This window comes from Podarcis muralis, chromosome 5 (assembly GCF_964188315.1).
Source record: "Podarcis muralis chromosome 5, rPodMur119.hap1.1, whole genome shotgun sequence".
Lineage (NCBI taxonomy): Eukaryota > Metazoa > Chordata > Lepidosauria > Squamata > Lacertidae > Podarcis > Podarcis muralis.
In genome coordinates, this window is record NC_135659.1 from 59,309,684 (window position 1) to 59,326,086 (window position 16,403).

Genomic DNA, 16,403 nt, shown 5'->3' on the forward strand with positions numbered 1-16,403 from the left:
CGTTCTCAGCTGCTATTACACCTACAGGTTCTTTACAGCTTTCAAGGACATTGTTGTACAGGCTACAATTTGCTCACATTTCCTTCACGGCTGTGACCATGAGAAGCCCTCTTATTCCTCTGACACTCTTGAGAAGAAGGGCATTTCCAGATGGTTGTTTAAGAAGAGGATGCTATTCTTCAGTGAGATATTTATGCTAGACCTACTCGAGCAGTGACTGTTAGGTGTCCCAGCTTCCATGCAATGAAGCGAAGGGCAGCCTTGCTGCAGAGGTTAGCGATGCTTATGCTTGCAAACAAGGTAGATGTGCTCTTTGTTTTCAATATGAAGGATACACACACAGTTGAAAGGATGGTGCTGAAAAAAGAAATGAGGTATTCTGAAAATGGAACTGGCTAGCAGGTGCTCCTCAGTTTTTCTAAAACATATACTTAAAAAGCTGTCCGAGTGTAATCATTACCATCATCAATAAAACAGCCATTTTTAAAAGGTAAAGAGTGCTGTGGGATTGGGAGGAAAAGATACAATGGAGAACTTTGTATGTTTTGCAGCATTGGCTGTCCATCTATAGAATTCATTAAAAGAGATATATAAATAAGACAACAGGCCTAAACAATTTTCAACTGCAGGGTTTGTTGTGCAAATTACTTCCTTTTGGTATCGTAAAAAGGAGATGAGATGGCAAGCTGTAAGCACATGATTTATGAAGAACCAAAAACCAAGTATATGCACTGCAATACGTATTCATGAGCTTAGCCGATGCCCTTGGAAAAGGCAGGTGCTCTCCCTTTTCCAGGGAACCCTCCTGTACTGAAGGCTGGAAGCCAGCTGTGCTGATGGCACGAGGGGCACTGATCCAAGGCTAGGTTGCCAGGCTGCAAGATGGGGATCACATTTATCTCTTTCACAAATCCACAGTTGTGAAAAAGAAAGCTATGAAAATTGAAGATACTGAGTGTAGTATTCAACTAAGTTGACCGATTTAACTTAATGGACATGACTGTGTTTAGGACTACAGGTTTCACTAGGTCTGCTCTGAGTGCAACTTAGTTGACTACCACCATAAAGCAGTACATCTAATTCCTTAAAGTATGAGTCAAGGAACCAGAAAATGGAGCAAAAGAACCCCACACCTTAGCATTCTCTTCTTCTAATTTTGGTGGCAAATATCCCTTGTTTGTTTATTGGCTGTATGCATGTTCTCCAAACATTTACTGAATATCTTAGGCATCGGCATTTGATGTACAAGTATTTGCAAAGTTTGACAGTTCTCTGTTGGCTGATGTGATCAGCATTTGATAGGATCTTTTTTATTAATAATTTGTATTAGTTTTCATTTATAACAGTCCAATAAAAGCCACATTAACACAACACCAAATTATAATATGATTTAAAAAGCCAATTATCCAAGACCAAATTAAACAATTTTGAATGACTTCCCATGTTCTGGATTTCAGGGAATTATGTTCTTATTTTGTCCTGCTCCAATACTTTTAGTTAGTCCAAATACGACAGTTCCGATCTTGAGCCTTTATTTTAACAGCCACTGATCTGATCTGATGGCTTTCATTCGCATTTGATAGCATCTTACATGCAGTAGCAGAAAGCATCTGACATGTAGCTGTCAGCAGCTGTCAATAGCTGTCAACAGACATGCAGTAGCAATTAGCATTTGGAAGTAATTTTGATAGTTAATTTGCAACAACACATTTTAGTTGCAACAACACATTTTAGTTGCAACAACACATTTTAGTTAATTAGTTTATTAATTAAAATTAAATTAATCAAAACAAATTAATGCAACAAATAACAAATTTCAACATCAAAATATCATTGTTGAAATTTGAAAATTAAGCAGATTTTGAAATTTTGCTAAATTTAGTATAAGCTCTAGCAAAAAGTACCTGAGCTCAAAGCCTGGGGTTGTATCCAATCCTAGTTTTATTCAGAGTTAAACTATCATAGGATCATAGAATTGCAGAGTTGGGAGGTACAATAAGGGTCATTTAGCCCAACCCCCTACAATGCAGGAATCCTGCACACAGCCATCCCTGGAGTGGGCATGAACCACCAATCCTCTGTTTTAAAATCTTTAAGACCTAAAAAAAAAAAGTTTTTAAGGCTGTTCTTGAATTTTTTTATATTGGCTGAGTCGGTTTATAACTGATGTGCATTTATTGTACTGCTGTACTGTAATACTAATTTTTGAAAGCCAGTTTGCCAGAACCTTGTCCTAAAAGGTGGAATATAGATAGGTCCACTAATTCACTAGGTCTACTCTGAGCAGAACTCATTTAGTGATGAATCATAGAATCATAGAGTTGGAAGAGACCACAAGGGCCATCGAGTCCAACCCCCTGCCAAGCAGGAAACACCATCAGAGCACTCCTGACATATGGTTGTCAAGCCTCTGCTTAAAGACCTCCAAAGAAGGAGACTCCACCACACTCCTTGGCAGCAAATTCCACTGTCAAACAGCTCTTACTGACCCTTGGCCTTTTTCTTTACCACTAACAGCCAACTCCTTACCAGTCACACCCTTCTTAAGTCTTTGTCCCTGGCTGGAATGTGCACTTGAACCCTGTTAATGCCTCTTCATTGCCTGGCTGGAGGACAGAGCAGGGTGCATGAGTGTGTGTGGAAACCAGCCTCCAACACAAATATAAGAGTTACATGCATTGCTTTGCCCACTTTTGCCTCTGGCCATGGATGCCACTGGCACATGGCCCCCAGAAGGTGGGCCAGAAGAGAATGTGGCTTTTGAGCTGAAGAAGGTTCTCTACCCCCTGGTATACAGGATTGCAGAGGCGTAGTTGGGGGGGGGGCATTGTGCACTGGGTGTCACATCGTGGGAGGCGGCGCTTACATGGGGCCTCCAGTGTGCTGAAGTCATGAATCCCTCCTGGGTGTGATGTGGTGGTTCAGGTGCCTGCAGGCTCCACACTGACTGAAACAGCAGTATGGGGCTTGCGCCTGCCCACCGCCTCCCCCTCAGCCACCCTACAGCTGAAGGGGAGGCAGCAGGCGGACTCCTTGGAGGCTCCGTGGTGCGTCCTGCCCCATCGCACCCCGCCCCTAGGGTGCGCACCCCTGCTCCGGGCACCTTAGCAGCTAGCTATGCCACTGCAGGATTGCTCTGCCTGACCATAAAAAGTTGCGCACCAAATAAGCTATGTACTACTGGCCATACACACACACACACACACACACACACACACACACTTCACTTTTGCACCTAAAGGTACTCTGGTCTGGGAAATCCAGTGCTGGAGAAAAGGATAGCAACACTAAGTTAATGTCCAATATGTATGTGTCATGGTCCTGTTTTCGATGGTTTCTTCTTGTCTTCTAACAGGTGACTGTCTAGACCATGAAGGGGCTTGCCAGACTGATTTTCCCACTCATTCTTGTGCTGATTTGTGAGGTGAATGGACAGAGGCGCAAGCCTGGAAGAAAGCGTGCTACTCCTCCACCCTTTGAACCAGTTGAACCTACAGAATTGCCTCCGCCTCTGCCACCTGGACCTCCCTCAGTTTTCCCAGACTGCCCTAGAGAATGTTTCTGCCCTCCAGATTTCCCTTCAGCCATTTACTGTGATAGCCGCAACCTGAGAAAAGTGCCCATTTTCCCACCCAGGGCCCATTATATCTACCTGCAGAATAACTTCATTGATGAGCTTCCTGAGGAGTCCTTCAAGAATGCCACAGAGCTGAGGTGGATTAATCTGGATAACAACCGCATTGCGAAGGTGAACAAGAAGGTGCTGGATAGGTTAGAAAGCCTTATGTTCCTGTACATGGAGAAGAATCATCTTAGGGAAGTACCCAACAATTTGCCTCCCAATCTGGAACAACTTCGGCTGAGCAGGAACCGGATCTCTAAGATCCCTGGTGGTGTATTCAACAACCTGAATCACCTCATCCTCTTAGACCTTCATCACAATGAGCTGAATGATGGAAACTTCAACAAAAATACTTTCAAGGGGCTCAAGAACCTCATGCAGCTCAACTTAGCTCACAACAGGCTACACAAGATGCCACCTTCGGTTCCCAATGCAATCCACCAGCTCTTCCTAGACGAGAATCAAATCGAAGACATCCCCAACAACTACTTCAAAGATTTCCCTAACTTGGCTTTCATTAGGCTTAACTACAATAAGCTCTCTGACAAAGGACTGCCCAAGAATTCCTTCAACCTCACTAACTTGCTGGTGTTGCACTTGGCATACAACAACCTCACCAACATCCCCTACATCAACTCCAGGCTGGAGCACCTCTACTTGAATAACAATTCCATTGAAAGTGAGTCAGCAGAGACCTGCAGTTCGCTAGGTCTACAGGAGAACATGTGGCAGAACCAAGCCACCTAAGAATGGCCATCAAGGCCAGTCCAAGACATTTTGCTTCCTGAGGTGAAGCAGCAAATGGTGCCCAAGTCAAGATATATAGTGCCCATACCTTTCATCTGAGGCAGAAAATCTAGCCAATGCTTTTGGGCCATACACTTTTGGGCAAAGCCCATGTCAGTTCATAGGACAGGTGTCATCCCACAGAGTGCACAAGCACAGTCATGGGAATAACAAAGCCCTCACTGCCCCCAGATGTTTGTGCTGCTGGAGCTCCCACCACCTGCTGCCTTGATTGAAAACATCTGCAGGAGAGCAGGAATGCAGAATCCTTTCCAGAAATTCTTAGCAAGCAAAGGAAACAATAAGCCATGAAACAACCAGCCCAAGTGCTATCCCCCCCCCCTCACTTTGCTTTAAACTTTTGGCACTCTGGAAGAGCAGTGGGTTAGGCCAATGAAGCCAACTTATACAATGGGCTCCAAAGAGAGAAAATGTAGTTAAATTCTGAGTAACTTTATTCACATCTGGCAGCTCAAGGCAAAAGCATTTCATTTGAACCAGGCTAGCTCATTGATGCAACATTTATGACTCCCGTGCTCAACAGAACACAGGCAGGATCTAAGACTAATGATTCTTGTGTTAAAATTACAAGTTTTTGTTTTAAATTCATAACTTAGGTTCACACGCCTTGGAGTCTCTAGTCTAAGGTTATCCTAAGGTCACACTTTACATCTTTTATTAGCAAGTACAAAGGCTAGAGACCCACTTTCAGAAGCAGGGAAATGTGGAGCTCAGATTTATTTGGGGCTTCTTCTTCTTAACCCCACAGCATTCAAGTTGACACTTAGCTTGGATATAACCCAGAAAATGCAACGGGACCCATTTCAGGAGGCACTCCCAAACTTCTTAACCCCTTGGGGAGTTTTCTCAGGATTAAGACCTAAAGGGTTTTAAAATTTCTTTTGAACAGATAAGCATGTGTTTCACAGCATCAGTTGTTCCATCTGTGCAGTAAGGATAAAAGCACTTTTGCACAGCAGGGATGTGATACTTGTGGGTGCAGATATTTTACTAAATGGTAATGGGGTCTCATTAGTGCTTCAGTTTGAGGGTACTAATTACTTCATTAGTTACTTTCAGTTAGAGATGCACTCCAGCAAAAGACATCACACCCTTGCCCTTTGCTCTGCCTAGGTTGCTACATGAGGGGAAATATAATATAAGGAGCATCAACCTTTGGGGGACTGTGTAGGTGGTGTTCAACTAAGTTTACTCAGAGTAGAACCACAGAAATGGGTTTAAACGGGTCTACTGTGACTAAAATGTTATTGACTACCACTCAGTGGGTACATTTTGAACTTTAAGGAAGGGCCATGGATGCCAGTCACAAAATGGCTGCCGTCAGGATGTGGCATAACAAAAAATGGCTGCCACTCCTCAAAGAGCAGAAAAAAGAAGCACTTTGCACCTCTCCTCTGCTCAAATTGGATAGGAAGGTGGGTGTCCAAGCATGACAGATAATGAAATGTTGGCATGTTTAATTGGCAATGTAAGAGAGGCTAAGCCAGTGCAGACAGGAATTGATTAGGAAGAGCCAACATCTCTCTTATGTTGTGAGTTTTTTTAATGGGTTAGGTACAAAGGCCTTTTGCAGACACCATAGGAGGTACTGGTGGGCACACTGGTGACCATGGGCACCAAGTTGGTGACCCCATCCTACCCTGCCCCCTGATATTCTCAAGATAACTGAAACAATAAAAGAAGAAATGGCATGGATATAATCCTTAGCTGGTGCCATGGCATAAAATATAAACTGTTTGCACTGAGATTCAAGTGCACATATGGTTCATGATTTAGCAACAGGAAGCAAATTCTGATTCATGAACTCTTATAATTAAGATTGCTGTTAATCATAATTGCAGTGCTTATAATGTGCAATGCCTTGGAGCCAAGCATGGCTTTTTACCAACCTCTTTGCCTTACATCCTCAGCTGGTTCCCTTAAAAAGGTTTTTTTCCTCTCTCTCTCTCTTAATAATAGCTGCCACCCCTACCCTGGCTTCTCTAGGAAGGTGGAAATATATCAGCTTGCTTCTGTTATATATTTTTAAAGCCCAGGTATCTGGCTTTCAGAAGCATAAGCACAGGAAAGCAATTGATCAAATGAAGGCTTTGTTGTGCTATGAACAAGTTCCAAATCTGATGCAAGGTTTGCCATATTGTTCACGTTGCATAGCTTACGAAAAGAAAAGAAAAAGCTGGCTCAGGGTGGGAGTTGGATGGGGACCGTGGCTTCATTGGTCTCTGCCATAGTCCTAATGAGAATTGGACCCCTTTCTCTCTCTCTCTCTCTCTCTCTCTCTCTCTCTCTCTCTCACACACACACACACACACACACACACACACACCATGAGTCTGATACTTGCAATGCTAACAACCCTTTGTCTAACAGGCTTGTTGAAATCCCCAAGTAGAGTCAAAGGTGGTTTGTTGATATCTAAATCCCATGCCATTGACACAGAGGAGGAAAGAAGCCTATGTAAACATAATTTTACCAACCACCACTACTACTACTCCAGGTTGGCTTTGCCTAAACATGGTACAAAAGAGTATTAGACTTTACTCTTACTCAGTACTTTCAATAGTGATGTGTGCCTTTGGATAACTGATCAGACTTCAGGGAAGTGATATAAGGAGGGTGGGGGCAGAGCCAATCAGGGCTAGGGATGAATGATATTGTAACCTAAATATGAGTAAATGTCTGCTAAGCAACAGATAAATTAACACCTAAAAACTGAGCCTTTTTAGAAACGGTGTAGTAGTTGGCTACTTGATAACCAGCCTTCCGTATAGCCCTCTGAGCACTAGCATTTACAGCAGATATGGCAACACTTTGGGCCTCCAGATATTGCTAAAATTACCATTTCCAGTAGTCTTGATTGCCACACTGGCTGAGGCTGATGGAGTCTGGGAACATTTGGAGAAGCATAGGTTAGTGATCCCTGAATACAGAATACTTAAGGTTCTTTGAAGAATAGATCAAAGGAAGAGGTTGGATGTTTTCCTGCTTAAATAATGGCCTACTTTGTTGGTTAGGGTTTTTTTTAGAAAACAACAACTGTTTTCCCCCTTTAAATAATGTTAGCCAGTATTTATAAATCACAATCAGCAAAGGCCCAGTAACTTGTTTATTTTATCTTCATAACATCCCCAGCGAGGGAGCCATTTGAATAGTTTCATTTTACAATAATAATACGGATGTGAGTCTTCATTAGCCTGAAGCCATCTAGTGTTATGTTTGAGCAGGTCTTTGGAACCTAGAAGTGGAACAACACTGTTCTGTTGATATAATGCTGCTGCTGCTTATCATCACCATCTCAGTGGCACTGAATGTCTCTTACCAAAACTAACCTGAAGGGTATGCAAATACATGTCTGTGTTGTTGGTATGGTAGGACTCAAATGGCAGAGGTGCAAAGGAGGGCAGTGGGGGCCTCAGAGCAGAGTTCCGGGTCTTCCTAAGCCTCTTCCTTCTCTCTCTCCAACCCCCCCTTTTTGCGCAGAATCAGAGCTGCTCAATGACAAATGCAGACTGATTCCAAGGCTTAACCTGCAGAGAGACCCAGTGGCCAATTTGTCTTCCATATGGGAAACTGAGTGCAAGTTTCTCAGTTTTCTCCGTGTGGTTCACAACGAGCAAAACTTGTATTGCTTACCTAAATGCATCCCATCACTTTAGCAATCAATAGTTATACATGAATGAAGTCACATATCCGTACCAAGCATTTAGTTACATCTTTACATCGGATCTGTTTTAAGATTGGAATGTACAGATTGCAATATTGTCTGAATAGTACAGGGATGACATGGATATCCAATATGCTAAACACCAAGCTGTGTTACATTAATCCCTTTTCTAAGCAGCCTTGGAATGTGACATTCACCCTTTTCTAACATGTTATAAAGGTAAAGGTACCCCTGCCCGTACGGGCCAGTGGTGTCCGACTCTAGGGTTGTGCGCCCATCTCACTTAAGAGGCCAGGGGCCAGCGCTGTCCGGAGACACTTCCGGGTCACGTGGCCAACATGACAAAGCTGCTCTGGCGAGCCAGCACCAGCACAGCACACGGAAACGCCATTTACCTTCCCGCTAGAAAGCGGTACCTATTTATCTACTTGCACTTTAGGGGTGCTTTCGAACTGCTAGGTGGGCAGGAGCTGGGACCGAATGATGGGAGCTCACTCCGCCGCAGGGATTCGAACCACCGACCATGCGATCGGCAAGCCCTAGGCGCTGAGGATTTACCCACAGCGCCACCCGCGTCCCTCTATGTGCATTTAAAGCTATGTTCGCTTTTGTGGTGTGGGTACACACAGCAGCATTGTTGCCAACCTCTTTTGAAAGATGTCTGTATCATTTATAAACTAGATTATACAGGCCTATGAAATGGGGGGAGGGTGATATGGGACTTGAGGAATGAACTGGGAAAGCCCTTGTTCAAAGCAGACAAGGAGGATTTATCCAGATATTTCACAATGATGAATGGAAACATAGGTCTTAAAGCCAAAAGGGACCACTGCATAACCTTGGATTTTGAATTGACGATTGGTGGAAGACCAGAGGGTGAAAAGAGAAGTGCAGAATCAATTATCTTGGCTCTCCTAACTTACTGCTGTGCTTTCTTTTCTCTGTTTAGAAATCAACGGGACCCAGATTTGCCCCAATTCTATGGTCGCTTTCCATGATCCGTCCTCAGATTTTGAAAACGTGCCCCGTCTTCGCTATCTGCGCCTGGATGGCAACCATCTGAAGCCACCGATCCCCTTGGACCTGATGATGTGCTTCCGACTCTTGCAATCTGTCGTGTTCTAAGCCACGCAGCAATCGCCACTCCTCTGGGACTTTGGCTTTGCACAGTGACTTGATTTCAGTCTATGTTAGACATGGGGAATATATGTTATCATCCCTACCCTGACCTTGCTGCCCCAGTGCCTTCTCTTTACTGCTCCATTCTGCTGCCTCCTCCTCCTTCTGTTGCAGGAAACTCTGCAGGTCTTGTTTTACACAGCATCTTACGGAGTCTCCTAGGAGAGTTCCACAGATTCCTCTTTGATATGTGTATTATCCACAGAAGTGCTAGAAGTCACAGTAATACTGTCTTCTTAAATACCAACTCCTTAATTTGTCTCAAAATTAGAGAAGAGAACATACCCAGATGCAGCATTTGTGTTGTACTCTTGCTGTCTAACACTTCAGATTGAGTTATTTGCACCCACCCACCCCTAGCCAACAACATCAAGCTTATAAAAGAAGTTGGATTTGTTATTATTATCGAGACCAAAAAGAAGAAGAAGAGGAAGCAATTTCATTTAAATAGGTAAAATTTCAAAGTGCCATTTGTCTAATAAGGATGCTGGATCAAAAGGAAAGGGATATTTAAATTTATTCATAAATACCATGGTAATAGGAACACCATACTGTGGCATGTGCTAATCAATAGATAAAAGTGCATAGCTTTGTATTCTGTGGAGCCATGTGAAGTGCATTGTGGGTACAATGAAAAGTAACAAAGAACAGATATTCCCCCCTTTATGCTCTTATGGGATGATACGGGTGATGGTAGCAACATACTGTCAGTATGTTACCTGAGTTGCCGAACATAATGTGATCACCGAGATTCGGATGATGGTACTTTAACAGCACCATTTTAAAATGAGAATAATTGCTTGATTAATTACTCATTCTCTTCCCCACAGTATAATTCCACTTCAGTTCGCTACTGTGACACAAGTGCAGTACTAGAGAGAAATTGCCAAAGGATAGAACGGTGTACCTAGAAAGGACAATCCCATTGCCATGATGATTTGAAGGATATGGCCATACCTTCTGGGCCATGTGTATGTGTTTGTATGTGGGAGTCTTTTTGCATAAGAGGCTGCTTATCAGAATGCTCTGTTGCCTCACTAACTTTCACACAATTTCCCTTTGCAATGTCTATACAGGACAGATGTCACAAAGGAAATTGTGCCTCCCCATCCTTCAGGCAATGTCCCCTTGAAGCTCTCAAGCATAATGTTGCTTTCCCTTTCAGTAAAATTACTCAAAGACGAGGAGCAACGGCATGCCAAAAAACAATTGAGAGAAGCTGTGGGAATGTGGAACTGAGCTGGCATGGACTATTCTCTTGGACTAGGAACAATAAACATATGTTGTTATGTTAGAAACAACTAACAGATATTAATAGAGTCCCATATAGATGAGTAGATACCCCTCCATTTTGTGTGTGTGTGTGGGGGGTGCAGCAGTGTACCAGTGGTGAACCTTAGGCTCTCAAATTCCAGCGGCACCCTGTGAGATGCTAAAATTTGGTGCTCACACCTCTTTCACTTTGTTATACAGCATTATTGTGGTGCCCCCTACAGTGTGGTGCCCAGTGGGGCCAAACCAGTCATACTAGCCTGAAATAGCTAATACCTTGCTTGTGTGTAGGGACAGACAGACCCATTAAAGCCCAGTCTGTCCTAGTTCCAGAGGGGATAAAGTCCATCCCATTCCATTTCTGGGTAGATTTTTAATTGGAAACCTGTAAGAAAAAAATTGACCTGAAAACACACAGTTGAAAAAAGAGAAGTACTCGTGAGATGATTTGAGGGTTGTGTGCTGCCTCCATTACTCTCCCCAGGTCTCCTTAAAAACTTCCAAAAATAGGGTATCAAGTTGTCAAAGCCTGAGTGGCTTGCATTCTGGGCATCTTGCCACTATGTGTCATGAATGCACATAGATCAAGCCCCCCCGGGAGTGACAGGACAATACCATCTCATTGTTGTTGGGAGGAATTCTGTGGAAAAAGTATGGCGTCCCCAGTCCTTTTTTTCTGCTGTGCTGCAGTCTCTTTATCTTTGCTTGTCATCTGAACTGGGACTCATGGCTAAGCGCTCTCCTCACTAACCACAAGCTGTAGCCAAAGCCTGTTACCCACCCTACTTTCTGGAGTAATAACAGACTGAGAAATAGGGGCAACACAAGGATTTAAATTTAAGCTGCCCCTATGCAATATTCCATTCACCAGACCCTACCAATAAGGTGAAAAGTTAGGTGTTGTCCTCTTTATACTCCTGCAGCCTAGGGCAGCTTCTCGCTTAATAGCCTCCTGAGTTCAAAGATCGGCTTTTAAATGTGATTTTGCAAGCACTTCCCATATGACAGTGGTTTTCAACCAGTGTGCACCCTGGGGTGCCTTGAATGATGGTCAAGGGTGCAACGAGCAACACTAGCCTCTGTCCCTCTTTCTTCCCCTCCCTCCTCTGATGCCCTCTCTCATCTCTGCCTACCAAAGGCTTGCACAGCTGTTTATTGCAGTAGCCCAGTCTATAAGCTCCCCAGGCAAATGGTGCCTCTAGGAGGCACCTCTCTTTGGGGCTGGGGTGGGGGTGGGGGTAGAAGTGGCTGCCCAGAGGACTCCCAAGGAGAGGGAAGAGGAGGCTGAGGGAACAAGGGAGGGTGTTCAAAAAAGGGTGAAAGGTTGCCAGCCCTGCAGGCAAGGGTGACATAACTGGGCTCCTGAGCTCCATAGGGGTGCCACATAAAGAATGCATTTGGTCAAGGGAGCCATGGACTCAATAACATTGAAAACCTCTGCCACGTGGAAACATTCAGGGGCATCAACTATAGGTGGTGGAAGGGGTTTTGGCCCCCTCAATATTTGTCTTCAAGGGGGTCAAGTCCCCCAATATTGAGGGGCCCACCTCCCTCGCTGATGATGGGAGAGCGCTGGCATGCTGGGCAGGGGCAGCACAGGCAGAGAGGGAAGATCACCCTCTGTGCTTCCCATATGCCCCTGCTGCTGGGGGAGCACTGGCATGCTAGGTGGGGGTGGGATGCATCATGTGACTCCAGGCCCCCTCAATGTCAGCACCCCTGGAAACATTACATGAGGATTAGACACCTATGTGACTTTGTCCAGGGCTGTGTCCAGAAACACAACTTTACTTGAAAACCCTAGGATTCTGTTCAGAGATCCATTCAAAAAATGTCACAGTCCCCAGGTAACATTCCCATGCAGAGGTGCTTGCGTAATCATTTTAAAATGTCAATTGGTGAACATAAACATTACATCAGAAGGGGACCCCAGTGGATAAACAGGGCGCAAGACTTTCCTATTCTGCTGACCTATGTGAGTCACTTCCAAAACATGGAGCAGTTCTCTTCTCCTAATCACTTGACACCGACTGAGCTATGTTTGCTCAACTCACTTCCATGACTCAGGCCCCTTTTGATCCTCATGATTTGCTCTGCCCCAAGAGCCAGGTTCCACTCTGCACGCTCTCTAAATCCTTCTTTATAGCCAATCAAGTCTTTTTACAGCTTAGTGAAATGAAACTCAGTGGGGGGTTCTTGAAAGAAAATTAGGCTTTGGACCCGTGCATAACTTCTCCAGTTGAGATTCTTTAGTACATTTTCATATTTCAACCTCAGTTCCAAGAGCGCTAATGACTCTCCGGTGACTCAGAAAAGCTGATGATTTAGTTCACTGGCCATTCTCATGTTCTCTTCTCCTTTCACATTGGATTTGAAGATTTTGTTATGTGCTTCCCACTTACCTAAGCTGAAAGGCAATGACACGGGGTCTAGCTTTCTTTGGATGAGAGAGCACTGGAGACATAGAGTGTCTTTATAATAATTGAAGTATAAATATGCAAGCAGAGCACAATAGAAATAGAGACTTCTAGAGAAGGCCCTGCACCCTAAGGTGTTTCACCTTCAACCATCAAACAACTCCAGATTCTTTCACTGCCTTCCTGATCCTCTCTTACAATTCAGACTGAAAGACTTGAACATTGAGAAATATCTCCTGTCGTGATTTTTCCTGTAGCCCCTTTATCACTTCTGTTACTTCACAAACCAGTATGAAGTCAACCATGCTAAATGTAAATGAAGCTCTGCAATCAGCAATATACACAACCTACCCTTTTCTTTCTTTCTATCATCTATCTATCTATATCTATATCTATCTATCTATCATCTATCTATCTATCTATCTATCTATCTATCATCTATCTATCATCTATCTATCTATCTATCTATCTATCTATCTATCTATCTATCTATCATCTATCATCTATCTATCTATCTATCTATCTATCTATCTATCTATCTATCTACTATCTACTATCTCTATCTATCTATCTATATCTATCTATCTATCTATCATCTATCTATCTATCTATCTATCTATCTATCATCTATATCTATCATCTATCTATCTATCTATCATCTATCTATCTATCTATCTATCATCTATCTATCTATCTATCATCTATCTATCTCTATCATCTATCTATCTATCATCTATCTATCTATCTATCTATCTATCTATCTATCTATCTAATCTATCTATCTATCTATCTATCTATCTATCTATCTATCTATCTATCTATCTACCATCTATCATCTATCTAGCTATCTATCTATCATCTATCTATCTATCTATCATCTATCTATCTATCTATCTATCTATCTATCTATCTATCTATCTATCTATAGCATTTTGTTGCCTATCATCTTATCTAATCAGTCTCTGCTCTTTCCAAACCACTGCTTGGGTGGAGCCTTAATCCAAATCCCTTGAAAACAGAGGACTCTGGATTTTGTCCCTAATGACCAAACAACCTCAGTCCACTGGACATCCCTCCGGATAAAACTCAGCATATCCCACTGGTACCCATGTTGGGGTTGGGCATGCTTGGGATCATTTATTTTAATGGAAATGCAGGCATGAAACTTGCTTTTAATTTAATCTATCTATCTATCTATGGGGCCATACTTGGCCTTTTGTTACACCAGTGTAAACTAGCGTAACCCCATTGATATTTGTTGAGTTACTCTGGATTTATGCTTGTAACATTTGGAACATGATCTGCTGGTTTCTTTTTATATCATATTAAATATGTTGTGTAAGTTTCAACTCTATGCTGTGGTAAACTTCATCTGCTAATTTCTGTTAAAGGTACAAAAGAAGATCAGGCCATTTCTCCCTGATCAATTGGTGATCCTATTTCATATGATATCAGCTACAATGGGTACACACTGATTTGTTTTCAGGGGTTAGATGGTGTTGGGTATCTAATGAGTATCCATAGCTGTCAACGTTTCCCCTTTTTTAAGGGAAATTCCCTTATTCCGAATAGGATTCCTCGCAAGAAAAGGGAAAAGTTGACAGCTATATGAGTATCCATTCTGATTTGTTTGTGAGGAGGCTAGATGATGTTTCATCAAAGCAAGGGTTAGCCACACTTATCAGCATATTTCCCAAGATTTTCCTTCTAATAAAAAGTCTCATGTTTTGGGGAAGTCGGCCTGTTTGCAAGATCTCCCAATCAACTTACACCTGAAGCTGGTATCTGACTGAATCACACCTGAAAATGGCCACAATCTGGAAGTGCCCCCAATGGATGGGTTCAGCAATAAACTGGTAACGGAAGCTCCCCCACCCTCCCCCAGTCTCCATATAAGCAGAGAAGCTTCATTTCCTTGATTTTTACATCTTGGCATGCTATTAAAGATGCAGGGTTGTTTTTTTAAAGCTACTACAACAATGTCATATAATTCCCTTTTAATTGCTTGGAAAGCCTGTACATCCATGGGCAGGCTATATGCCTTGAAACTAATCAATCGATCTATTAATTAAATTCAGATTCTTCTTTGCTTTCTTTGACAGCTATTTCCAATTGTTTGGTCCAGACAGAGCACAGAATATTTGTCACAAAACAAACAAATTAAATTTAATTAAAACTAAAAGAAAATTCCTAATAATGCTGTCAAACTGATTTCATTTCTTATTATGTCATGTTTCTGCCCTCCCCCCACATAAGAAAAATGACCACAGCTGCCATAGAAGGCCAAAACAGTTTCTGAGAGGTTTTTATGCCTAGTTTCTGAGGATATATCAGTTCCAGGCTCATGTGTGAAATGACACAAGTTATATACCCTTCTCTCAAAGATGGATCTGATTGGCTTCAAATTACTCCCAGGAACCCTGTGCAAGTAAGAATATATCTATCATCTATACCTACACCTACACCTACACCTACACCTACACCTACATCTACATCTACATCTACATCTACATCTATATCTATATCTATATCTATCATCTATCATCTATCATCTATCATCTATCATCTATCATCTATCATCTATCATCTATCAATCTATCTATCATCTATCTATTTATCTATCTAATCTATATATCATCTGCCTTGCTTGGGTGGCAGAGCAATTTAATCCACTTTAACTGTGCAAGCCAAAATTATGTGCTTGAATCCCTCCCACCACCACACAGACATACAATACTAGCATTTTGGAGGTCACCATGACCCTAAAAATAACCCTAAGAAGCCATTATTGCAAGTAAGAGATATAGTATTATTATTGGTGGTGGTGGTGGTGGTAGTAGTAGTAGTAGTAGTAGTATGCTTTAGTCAGGCACTAATATCATTTGAAATACAGTGGTACCTCGGTCTATGAACAGCCCTGTTAATGAACTATTCGGTGAACGAACTCCACAAAACCGGAAGTAGGTTTTCCAGTTATCAAACTTTGTCCTGGAAAATAAATGGAAACCGAACGGTGGAAGGGCAGTGGGAAGCCTCAGTAGGAAAAGCGCATCTCGGTTTAAGAATGCTTTGGTTTAAGAATGGACTTCTGGAAGGAATTAAGTTCGTAAACCGAGGTACCACTGTATTTAGGAAGGTTCCCAGAAGCAGTGTATGCCCCCAGGGTGTTCTGTGTGAGTTGAAATCATCCCCACACTACAGCCCAGCTGCCAACTTTCCAAACCAACACACAATTGCAACAGAGTCTGAAATGTCACTCCCAGGCCTGCAGCATTTCACCCCAACAACAAGACCAGCTTCTTGGAGAAAAGGTTTAACTGAGCATGTTTGTTTTCTGGTGGACTTTGTTAAGGTAGCCATGGGGGGTAAAATGGGAGGGGGGTAGCCTGGTGACAGATGGGCTGAATAATCATGACCCTGATTGGCTGCCCTTTCTGCCTGC

The 16,403-nt window shown here is 42.8% G+C and overlaps 1 protein-coding gene across 2 annotated transcripts in view; it reads left to right on the forward strand.

The window, feature by feature from the left end:
- Window positions 1-10,583, forward strand: part of PRELP (proline and arginine rich end leucine rich repeat protein) — a 30,995-nt gene extending 20,412 nt beyond the window's left edge. The window contains exons 1-3 of one of the 2 annotated variants that reach the window (XM_077928958.1): window positions 155-272; window positions 3,356-4,301; window positions 9,043-10,583. In XM_077928958.1, coding sequence (XP_077785084.1) covers window positions 3,371-4,301; window positions 9,043-9,218 — 1,107 coding nt within the window. In that variant the 5' untranslated portion in view covers window positions 155-272; window positions 3,356-3,370 and the 3' untranslated portion in view covers window positions 9,219-10,583. Of the gene's footprint in view, window positions 1-154; window positions 273-3,355; window positions 4,302-9,042 lie in introns of those variants that run through there. The other variant, XM_028734180.2, reaches the window with a different exon arrangement.
- The last annotated feature ends 5,820 nt before the right edge of the window (window positions 10,584-16,403 follow it).